This window comes from Dermacentor albipictus, chromosome 6, assembly GCF_038994185.2.
Source record: "Dermacentor albipictus isolate Rhodes 1998 colony chromosome 6, USDA_Dalb.pri_finalv2, whole genome shotgun sequence".
Taxonomy (NCBI): domain Eukaryota; kingdom Metazoa; phylum Arthropoda; class Arachnida; order Ixodida; family Ixodidae; genus Dermacentor; species Dermacentor albipictus.
In genome coordinates this window covers 12,045,878-12,058,036 of record NC_091826.1, presented here as the reverse complement: position 1 = coordinate 12,058,036, position 12,159 = coordinate 12,045,878, and the positions used below count along the sequence as shown (strand labels likewise).

At 47.9% G+C, this 12,159-nt stretch overlaps 1 protein-coding gene across 1 annotated transcript in view; it reads left to right on the top strand.

The window, feature by feature from the left end:
* LOC135914217 (chorion-specific transcription factor GCMb-like) overlaps positions 1-12,159 on the top strand; it is a 48,179-nt gene that overhangs the window by 21,520 nt on the left and 14,500 nt on the right. Inside the window, exons 3-4 of the mRNA XM_065446968.1 lie at positions 6,334-6,583; positions 9,176-9,396. Of these exons, the coding sequence (XP_065303040.1) occupies positions 6,334-6,583; positions 9,176-9,396 (471 nt within the window). The remainder of the gene's footprint in view (positions 1-6,333; positions 6,584-9,175; positions 9,397-12,159) is intronic.

Genomic DNA, 12,159 nt, shown 5'->3' with positions numbered 1-12,159 from the left:
GAACCCATAACTTCGTACTCAGCAGCAAAACATCGTGTATCGCTCAGTCATCGGGCGAAACTGGCGGATGAAGTCTGGTTCTCGATTACGATTTGTAATTTCGGAAAAGAAAGTACTCCATTGCGAATTAGTTGGTTCATGCTCAACAAGCAACGAAGTGCGTCAACTGCAAGGATTTTTTTTTTTTTAATGCAAGGAGAAAAGGGGGATATGACAAGGCAGCACTCTCTCTTATCTCGCTCCTTGCCCTTTCCGTTGAATGTCTTGCAGTATGTCATACTTGTATAGGAGAAAAAGACGTGTAATTTCTTTTTTAAAACGAGCCGCAATCGTTCTTGCTCGGATAATCAATTTTATGGTATCCCCGAACCCCGATCAGCTGCCGTGAACTGAAGATGTTGGCAAGTCCTCTTGAGACTTCCGGCGGAAATAGGGCCAGTTGATAACGCGTACACCAATCTTATGCCATGCTAGGCACGTGTACATGTGAAACCATTCACAATATTTGCACAAATTGAATTAACTGGCCTTCAAGTGAACTCTCTAGAAACCTTTTCGTGCTCTTGTACCCTTCGAAGTGGCCACAGTCAATGTTCCACACTCTCGTAAACTTAAAGGTTCTTCGGGCAGAAACGTGCAAAATGCAGCGTGAAAGTACCTGAAAGCCTTTAATGGCCTCAAAATATGACTAATACAATGATTTATATGAAAATGATATAAAGAAAAAAGATGTCTCAGTCAAGTGACAACGTTCCGCAGTCTTTTCTCCGCCATTTGCTGCTGTGTCACCGCTTGGTATGATCGTTGCCGTCTTATACGAAGACAAATCCTTTTGCCCAAATATTGGCAGCGGACCGTGAGTTCCCCTTCTGCTTTTCTATCATCTTTCCTATGCAAGCCTCCATCTTCTAAATACCGTTTACGCTTTGGATAAAAATAGTTATACATGATTACATAATTTTAGTGCAAGTCGCAGTGTAATTCTGATTCGAGGTGCATACACACAATGATCAATTGAACGGCAACTATACATACAAATCATATATATGACAACTACATCGTTTCTGAAAAAGTCGGGTACAAGACATGTCGACTATATCCCAAAGTCGTTAACAGTGAACCAGTAACAATGCGGCATTGCAGGCACTGAAAGCAAATAAAGTCGCGAATGCTGCTACGCGTATTTTTGTGCCATCTTCAACCCTGCCTGTGCCGGTCCGTGATGGAGTCCCCTTACTGGCTACCGTAAATCCGGTTATTGTAAATGTCGCTATTGACTACCCTGACGCTATTTAAACTCGATGAATAGTGCAAACATCTCAGAGAACAGGAAAGGTGGTGCTGCGGGCTCCGCGGTTTGCAAACGCAGTGCGATATCTGTCCACTGCCTTGTACGGACTCGCTCTATCCTGCGGGTTTTGTCGTGCAGAGCCACCCAGCCGGTGATAACCACGCATTTGACAGGGGGCCGTCAATGCCGCCATACGTTCAAAGAGACGAGGCATCGACTTCAAATACTGCCTAACGTCAAGTCGGCGGAAAAAACAAACACAACGTCTGTTCTCCGTTTGATCGGTTGATTTCTGCGTTCCACACATTTCACCGTTCCGTGCTATTCACGGATCCATTCATTGAGCTTGTTGGCAAACTCGACGCATCACTCGCGTTTTATCTGGCCGGAATCTGCCGAGTGCTTTGTCGGCTGTTGCAGCCTTTTCTTCCTTGACGTTTATTTGGCTGCGTGCCAAGATCGCATTGAGTGTACAACTGGGAATGTGGGTTAGAAGACGAACATTCAAAACGCTGAAGCGCCGTTGCCGCTTTCATGGTTAGCATTTATAGACGCGAGTACGGAACCGTTGTTTGTCTTGCCAGCTTTGTAAAAATGACTTCATGCTGGCTGTAGATGATCTATAAATTCATGTTAGAAAAAGGTAACGTGCAGACACGGACACAAGTAGGCGGAAACAGAAGCATTTCCCTGAACTTGGTGTCCGCGCCTGCACTCCTACCTTTTTCTAAAATGAACTAGTTTGACTTTCTGTTATTCCAGTCTGTAGACGTATTGTAACTGCTTTGCCCTACTGTAGACTGCCATTCTGGTCAAATAATGTGCACAGGCCAAATAAAGTGTATAGGAAAAAAATCCTGTATCTAGAATTTCAAACGTAACTGTACTTCAAACACTTCTACATTTTAATAACTTGTGGAACGGCATGCATTTTTACAATACATTACAACCAACGTGATGGTACGAGACAAATCTGACAAGGGAGGCTACAAAATGTCCATAGTTTCTTTAATGTTAGCTATGTAAAACAATAATTAAAAGAAGCTTGTTTTTCTTACGCAGCCACACCCAGGCTATAGCTACACTTGACTGTTTCGTTACCGCTAGAAATCTGCTCATTTTTCGATGATTTCATGCTTTGGTGTTTTATTTCAAGACGCAGTAGTCGCAGCGCATACTATGATATACATAAAGTATAGCCTGATCACTGGTGTTTTGAATGGAACTGTAGCAGTAACTATTGCGCAGCCAATTTTTGAGAAACATTATGTGGTACTTCAAAGAAGCACCTCAAGAAGCATGAATGCGCTGCAAAATCGCAGCAAACGCGCTGCTGCACTTCTTGAGGTGCGCCAGCATATATAACCACCTGTGACGAACTTAACGATGAATTAACGCTTCGTTGCGCGTGTGTTCGTGCATAGTGTCAACTTCACTCTGTCTTCTCATCTTTCAGCCTCCCTTCGATCGTCAGACCAGGGTAGCCAACCGGGCTCAGCTGGTTAACCTCAGTGCCTTTCTCTCGTCACTTGTCCCTCTCTCCCCTCCAATGTATCTAGTATACGTGAGCTGCTGCTGTAAACGTTCCTAATAGTTTTGTTTATTATTTATGTGATGGAATAGGAGAGGTTGGCGCATTTAGGTGACATCGGCTACTCTTCGCCGCTTGGCAAGAAAAAGTATCACAAAATTTGTAACAAAATGTGGCAGAAACGTATCACAGAAAGAAAACCAATTAACACAAAGCTTTGTACGTACATGAGTCCGGGAAACCACAGAAAGTAAGCATGTATACAGTTGTATATTACAACCAAGCTGTTTATGAGGGGTTCCGTGTATTTTTCGTGTTCGTCAAGAAATCTGCGTGTGAATAAACTCAGCTTCCGAATTTGATGCAAAATCGTCTCATTCTGTGCAAAAGCTTATACGTCTCATCAAGTGGATATGCATATTCAGCAGAAGTTATCAACAGGCGCCATCTTCAAGATCAGTAGACTCTCAGGTTATTATTATTATTATTATTTTGCTTGCTTACGGAGGTACGACCCATTTCTTAAGAAGGTATGAGCCATTCATTGTCTTACGTGACGGACAAATTTCTCGTTGGATACGCCCAGTTGCATTAGCCAGCTGTGTTGGCAAAGTTATGGAACGAATGGTCCTGGCGAGCCTCGAATGGTTTCTGGAAAGAAATGATCTTTATCCGAACATGATGACCGGTTTTCGGCGGGGTCGTTCTTCAATTGACAGCGTCATTGACCTCGTTACGACAGTGGAACATGAAAAACGTCAACGCCGACTCGTCGCCGCTGTTTTCTTAGATATCAAAGGGGCCTACGACAACATCCTTAATGAGGCCATTCTCGATGCCCTAGATGACTTGAGTATTGGCGGCCGGCTCTACCTGTGGATTGTGAGCTACCTCAGCGGCCGTTTCGTTTACATGTCCACGCCTGACGGAGACACTAACCGTCATCAGGTGTGCCGCGGAGTTCCTCAGGGAGGAGTTCTCAGCCCAACATTATTTAATGTGGCACTGATTGTCCTGGTGGGTGAGCTTCCACCTCACATCCACATCAGTGCATATGCAGATGACATCTGCATCTGGGCTTCTGGTACAACACGCCCACAACTACGTGCGAAATTACAACGGGCTGTGTCATCTACTTCACGATACATACGGCGTCAGGGTTTGCGCTTAGCTGCCGAAAAATGTGCTGTGGTTGCATTCACGCGCAAATCCGTCTGCCGCTACCCGATCTCCATTAACGGTGTCATAATGCCTTATGTCTCCCACCACAGATTCTTGGGCATTATCATTGACCGCGATTTGTCATGGACGAGGCATGTTAATATGTTGAAGCAAAAACTTAATCTGTTTTGCCATGTTCTTCGCTCCGCAACAGGCATGAAATGGGGCCCCACGGAAGGCTCATTACTAAGACTTTATCAGTCTCTTTTCGTGGGCTACATTCGATACAGCCTTCCGATACTCTCAAACTTGAGCATTTCCTGCTTACGGACATTAGAGAGCGTCCAAGCGCAGGCACTCAAAATATGCCTCGGGTTGCCACGGCGTGCCTCCAACAAAGGCACAACTGAGGAAGCCCACGTATGCCCATTACCGATATACCTGTCCCACGAACCACTTCGTGTGTATTTACGCTTACTGACACGGCACCATTGCCATCCATTGACGTCGGTTCTACATGAGCGACCGGACAGCAGTTTCACAAGTGCACTCCGCTGCCATCTACCCCACATAACAACAGGCTATGCCCTTCCATATCACCCCGTCAAACCACCATGGGTGATGGTTCAACCTTCCGTATGCGTACATGTCCCCGGCATACTAAAGAAATCATTGGTTCCCGTCAGTGGACTACAACAACTTGCTCTCGCGTACATCTGGTCAGAATACCAGACAAATGTTCATGTGTACACAGACGGCTCCGTGTCACCTAAGGCATCGACAGCAGCTGTGGTGGTACCAGCCCAACAGATGACTCGAGGTTTCATACTAGACCATAATTCAACATCAACCGCTGCAGAGCTTGTGGCTATTCGGGAAGCGATTCGCCACATCTGCGGGGAAAGACCTCAAGAGTGGTGCATTTTCACGGACTCAAAACCCGCGCTGCAAATTTTGGGATGCTTCCTGCGCCACACCGCATATCAGGTTCTGGCCCTGCAGATCACCGAGCTGCTTTCATACGCTCAAGAAAAACACCACCGCATAGTGTTCCAATGGATCCCGGGACACTGTGGGCTCAACGGTAATGAGATGGCCGATGCTGCAGCAAGGCGCGCCCTCAGCAATCGCCTGCGAACTGTAGTGCCATTCTCCAGACCGGACATCACATGCCTCCTGTCGGAATTAATGAGGAGTGCGACGAGGAGATACTGGGCCCAGCCAGACGCTCGTCACGTCCGCCTTAAAAGCCTGGATCCCGATATGAAATTTCCTATTCTGCGTGGAATTCCACGCTCTCATACATGCCTGATACACAGACTGCGATTAGGCGTCGCCTTCACGCGCAAATATTTGCGCATTATTGGACGGACAGACTCCCCGGACTGTTCAGTGTGTGGCGCTGTAGAGACTATAGAACATGTGCTCGTGGTGTGCCCTGAGTATGCGCGAGAAAGACTGACATTGGCAGATACATTGAGACATTTACACAATGGACCGCTGTCGGAGGACCTCTTGCTAGGCGCGTGGCCGCAGAGTTGGCAGACGACAGAGACAATGCGTGCACTTTCACGTTTCCTAGGTGACACGGGCCTGGACTCACGCCTGTGATACCAGTTGTGTAATGTGTCATTCACCTCGTTCCTCCCATTATCATCCCCCATTGTGACCCTTTTTCTTCCCCTCTTCATCTTCCCTTACGTAGAGTAGCAGGCCAGATGCTCCATTATCCGGCCGACCTCTCTACATTTTCCATTCATTAAACTACTTCTTCTTACGCATTTAATAACAGAGGTGATACGAGAATGTGAGTGTGCACCTATCGTCACGATGACCACCGATCAGGACAATAAATATGTTCGTACCTTTGTTCAAAATTCTGTGTCCCCTCTGTGTCTTGTGCTAAACAGTGGCCGTGTTCTGAAACGATCACTTTCGGCGATACTGTCTCCATGACCACGCCTTCGCCATCGGCGCGCGCCGATTTGCTGTTTTAGCAAAATCGGATAAACTGATTGGCTGGTTGAGCACTACGTTATGTGATTTTGCTCAACTAGCCAATGACAGTGCGCTTGACGGCGATAATATTGCCCAAGTGGATCGTTTCAGAATACGTACCCAGCTTCGCTGGTCATTCACCTTAAAAAAAATTGTAATGGCTCATGGTTTTGTAAACACAAGTGCTCCCTTTTGTCCGAGAACACTGACAGGATTTCACAGTTTTGCGGACGAGTGCGTAGACCGCATAAGTGTGCCCGTGCACATCGTATTACACAAGCATCTGAGAATTATCTTTCGCCTATCGTATACCCTATATGCCGGAGGAATCAGTATATCTGGTGCGGCGCAGGTGAGCCGCTTCGACGAGTACCAGGAGTGGGCGGACGGCCACTGCCGCTACGTGTACCGGCCCGACTGCGAGGAGGCCCGGCGGCACGCTTCGGGCTGGGCCATGCGCAACACCAACAACCACAACGTGAGCATCCTCAAGAAGTCCTGCCTGGGCGTGCTCGTGTGCAGCCTGCGGTGCTCGTCCGAGACTGGACACCGCGTTCACCTGAGGCCCGCCATCTGCGACAAAGCGCGAAAGAAGCAGCAAGGTAGGTGCACCGCGTATAAAAGAGGTCACCTAACCTAGCCTGTATGTAATATGCCTTGGGCGGACTGTTAAGAGGAAGGTTCAGCTCGAGCTGGAAAACTCCGATTTCCCTATTCAAATAGATTTGAAACGCAGAAATGCTTTTGTGAGACAACTCCTGAAACGATTTGAATGTCATTTGATATATTAATTTGCATTTTACGTGAATTTGTCACAATGATTGCAAGAGTTTTGAAATGTCCGACTAAACAATTAGTGGTATATTTGAGAAGGATGTATAAAATCAGTTTTAACGCTTAATTTGTATTACTAAGTTCAGACATTCAAACTTTTTTCAGCGAAACTAGGATCCCGAGATTTCATCGTCTCCGTAACCAAAAACTCAACCAATCACAGCGGTAGGCGCGCGCCACGTGCGCCGCTGGTTTTCTTGGTGCACCGCCAGGTGTCGCTCGCCTCCGCGCGTCCTCGGCAGCGGCGGCGCCGGCCGTGCGAAGGAACGAAAAAAAGAACCAGATAGCTCGCCTTCGCGCATAGCGTTCACCGCAAGCGTTTCCAGGTAAATATTACGGTTGCATAAGCTGCTGTCGCCGGGAAGTGGCAAATGTAGCATACGAAGCAGGGAGTGACGTCACCACATTTTCATTTGTAAAAGAACCCGACTAGCAACTGATTTCATTTGTTTTGCGATAGCGCAATGGAAAAGCCACGCACATATACTCCCGAAGAGCAGTGCGAACACGATGAGCGGCGACGGGAGCAGCAACGTCAATATTCACAACGGCGTCATGCTCAGCCTCGACAAGACCAAGTTCAAGGCTACGTCATATTGGTCTATCGGATCAGGTGATACCACAGCTTCGCTGGCCAACCACTTTCACAGCAGCCATTGGAACCCAATTGTATTTTTAAGTACAGCGCAACAAATGTCATCAAAATTGGTGCAGTGGTAGCTGAGAAAAACCTATTTCACTGTTACCATGTATATAAGTAGGAGCCCCTGAGCCAAAGCTTTCTCTTAAACAGAGCACTCACTGCAATGTCTTGGACATTGGAGGCTCTACAACTGCGGTTGCCAAAGGAAACAATGTTGATACGCTCCACATACGGACAGAGGCGAACTGGCCGCTGCTGCCGTGGCTTTAAAACATTGCTTGTAATAGTACATACATAATGGTAAAGTTTAGCCAGTGGAACGAACTCGAAAGAAAGAACAGGACGGCAGCCGTCATATGGCTGACAACTATACACATACAAAAAAATGTTTATGTGCACTGTCTGTCAGCGCGAGAAGAAACGTAAGGTTTACTTTTAAAAGAACTCGCTTTGTTAACGCCAAACGGACACACGCATGACACGATGCATACAGAATATTGGAAACACACAGCTGTAAGAACTGGTTACGGAGAACAAATGCTGAAGAACATGATTCTAAAATTGCTGAATTCCCACTATGAACAAAATACTGACGTCGAGTGTTATACGAAAAAAGAGATAGGGAAATTGTACTTGTAGTTTGCTTTATATAACTGAACACATGTTACAATGTAGTTGTGTATTTCTTTTGTTGGGCGTGTCTTAGGAATGGGTTTAAGAATATTTTGTACTTTTATTTTGTTAAAGTACGTGCTGATTGTACTGTTGCTTTTGTAATCAGAGGGGGAAAGCTTTGTCAAGCTGTCTAATGAGCAGCTTTTTTTCTCATCCCATTTTTTGTATAATTTCAGAGCACAAAATAAATCATTTGTCTATCTAACTATTTGCTGAACTCTTATCGGATTCAGCATGTTGCCCATTTCCAGTGTAGAGCATATCACCAGCCTTAAAGCTATTATTAAAAAGACCTGCCAAAGAAACGTTACAGCAAAGTTGTGGTTGTACTAGGTAATACATTCCTTATAATGGTCGACCCATACATATATCAATGGTACAACAATACGCGAAGTGGCGGCGCGCTAGTATGATTGAAGGTTGCTGGTGAGAGCGTTCATTACCACAAGTGTTCGCGGTACTCTGAAATTTAGGGGAATGAGGCATGTGTGCTTGCCTAAACCTAAGCAGAATGAGTATACATGGGGTGCAATACAGAAGACGAGACCGGTGTTTTCCCTGTGATCTGTTCGTGAACACTTCAACGCAATAGTACTTCGCCAGTGACGTTTCCTCAGATATTCTTTTCTATTCTATGTGTTGTTCCGAGTTTCTTCCTGTTCAATTAGGCATTGAACCGAATGCGCACACTCGAAGCGAACCAGAAGCGAATCGGACACAAGTAGGTCAACGTCCTGCTTCGACATTAGGTTTAGTAGTATAAAAAACTGCAGTAGACTACTCTCCTAGCAGTAAGTTTGATCACGCATTTGCTTATTTCACTTCAGTGACAGCTGACTACATAGCTTACTGTGCAGAGCTTAGACCAGGTTATCTCTACTGCGAAGCGTTGGCACCACGTGAAGAACCTCGGTCAAAGTCGGTAATTATCGTTTGGCTGCCCACCTCGTTGGAGAATATGCTCGCGAACGCGCAGATGAAAAAGCGCCTCAACTCACTACCTAATCCCGCGTAATAAATATTGATTCACTTCACGATGCAGGCAAACCATGCCCAAACCGTCGCTGTCCTGGTCGGCTGGAGGTGCAACCGTGCCGAGGCCACTGCGGATACCCGGTGACTCACTTCTGGCGTCACACCGAGCAGGCGGTGTTCTTCCAGGCAAAGGGTCTGCACGACCACCCGCCACCCGAACCCAAGGCGACGGCCGAGGCTCGGCGAGCGCTCAGGGCCAAGCGCGCGGGACTGCCCGACCCCACTAAGGTGAGGCGCCGGTCTGGCGTCGAGTCACACGCTCGCTGGTATAACCTCGGAGTTCGTTTCGACACCGAGGTGTGCTTGTGCGTCAAAGGACTCGAGCCATCCGCGGTCAATGTTTTTAATATTTCCATGAGTCGCACTTTTCCTCGACTTGAGTTGCGCCGGAGTGCGTTATTGCTTCGTTGCTGATTAAGCCCGCAGTGCATGATAGCACTGCGTAACATGTATGCGCACAAAGGCGTAGCGGGCAACGTGCAGTTGCCAGGCGGAAGCTGTTTTCTCTTTATAGGATAATGGTTCGTCGTTTTTAATAAGTGGTCTTGAATAAAATATTTTCCACAGAGATGAACGCTGCGGTAAGTATATATACATATATACGCAATTGACTATACAAAATGGGCAGAATATAACGCTGAATCTGCACAAAGGGGATCCATCTACGCTGCCGTAACCATTGTTATTCTCACAGGCACTGATGGGACTACCACGTTTTCTTTTCTTATCATAAAACCTATCTTTTCTCAAAAAACTCACCACTGGCTCCAAAATTACGCAAAATATGATAACAACTATATATCGTCGCTAGTATGTGACTAATTTATGCCGCAGAGTTTGCTCGATAAGTAGCTTGACACATCATATATAGCAAGTGCAGGTCAGTGATGTGCCTTCGCGCATAGGGCTTGCTTCAAATATAGATAAGATGCCTGCTATGCTTATGTCCCCCTTTGACGTGCGAAAACATGCGTCACTGTTGTTATTATACACGTTATTTGTGTCTATAATCTTTTCTGTTGCATCCGTAGCTTGTAGAGAGGGCATGTGCTCTGCAGTGTTTCGGCGACGCGTCTTTTTCGATTCATTCTACACGCCCATTACGTTTTCTCTCCCCGTTTAAGCGGCATCTCGGGAAAAAAGAAAACACGCAAACAAGCAACACCTCCCAACCCCCCTAGTCAACTTTCTAGAAATGCTTTCGGCAATCTGTGACTGCTAGAAAGACACCGCGATTTGAAAAGCTAAGCTCGCCCGTGTGCTCACAAGCCTTTCCAAAAGCACGTGTCATTACGGGCAAGTGTCCATTATAGCGATTTTCGAACGACGCCACAGACCTGGCCCCGAAGAAGGCCGTCTTGTTGTGCAGTAATGGTGATCCGGCCGGCGGATATCGACCGGCGCGCGACCTCCGCTCAAAGTGGGCAAAGGGCGCCGCCGCCGTCCCGGGTCCAGGAGACCTGTCCGGGATGGGCGAGGGTCAGTTGGCGCCGGCGCGCGGGCAACTTGACTTTCGAAAGCCGCGGTGGCGGTGGCTTGGATGGGCGCAGCTGCTTCAGTCGCTCGCGTATATTACTCCACATCGGTAGATACGTGCAGTACTGCGAATGGTACTACAAGACATGCTGAGGCTACCACTCGCGCGCGGAAGGAAGTAGCATGCGTGGTATTGTAGAAGACAAGTCCTCTTGTCGAAACGATGGCTCAGCGATTATACTGCCAGAGCTCCTTTACTGCAAGCCTCTGTCTTCCAAGTACCATTTCGTCTACTTGGCATGTAACATAACTGCACATGCTTAATACAGCTGAATGTGCAAGACAGTTTTTTTAAGCTACAGCGATTGCATACTTCTGATTTCATTTTTCGCATATAAAGTGCCCCAATCGCGTTTGAATCGCATTTGACGAGCCATACGTCATCCAAGGGAGAACAGAACATAAACAATACGGGCTCGCGTACGCAGATCTCAACAGGCTTCTTAAGAGCAGCATCATGTGGTTGGGATAGTCAGTGCGAAAGCATTTTGGGGAAGAAAGTCGCGAAGACTGGGCTCAAGGACAGGAGTACGCAACGCATTTGTGTTGTGCAATTGTGTACTTTTGTCCAAAACAGCCGTTCTGTCCTCGGGATCCAGCCTCTCTGTGTCGCTCTTCTTTAAACGCGTTTCACGGGCTGCGCAGTGCTGCACGATATTACCGTGGCGACGCTTATAGGTCTCCACCGCAGCGTGTTTCGTAGCCGCGAGGAAGCTGCGGCAACAGCTCGTCGCCGTTCGTCGAGCGAGCAGCGATCGGTGGCCGCCCGAGCTCCATTTGTCAGGAAGGCGGGAGGGGGGGGATCGGCCCGTCTCACACGCGGAGCGGGCAGGCGACGCGCAAACAAGCGCCCATTTGCCTCTCAAACGGAGCGGCTCCCGTTGAAAAATGACCGCCTTCCCATTCCCGGTATAAACGGCCGCCGCGGCGCGTCTTCGCTCCCGCCTTGTCTTCGCCGAATAGACCCGACCGGAACGTCGTCAGTCGATCACTCGGCCTTGCCTACCGACGCCGATCTCGCCCTGCCACTCAGGGCCCTTCTCTTCGTCGCTGCATGTGTGCCCTCCTGGTTCCCGCCTCGTCTCGCATCTCCGCTCACGCGGGTTTCCTTGCGAAGCGGCGCGTGCTCATGACGAAACTGGGCGGCAGAGATGAGAAAAATAATTGTCACGGTCTGTTCGTCCGCGCGTCAGGATGGGGAAAAGAGCGGGAAGCCGGTGTCGTGCTTGACGACATGCGTTTTGCTTCGAGCGTGTTCGCGTTCTGTACGAAGGCAAGTCCGCCGAGGCCGCAGTATCCTGATCAATGTGCTCGGCTGTTTCGGTATGGTGACGGGCGGCCCCGTGCGCCCTCACCTTGTTTCGCTGTATACGGTATATACGTGCTGCCGATTCAGGGTCGTGCTCCCTGTACCTCTCCTTGAGGGAGTAAACGCGGGTCTCAAGATTAACTTCA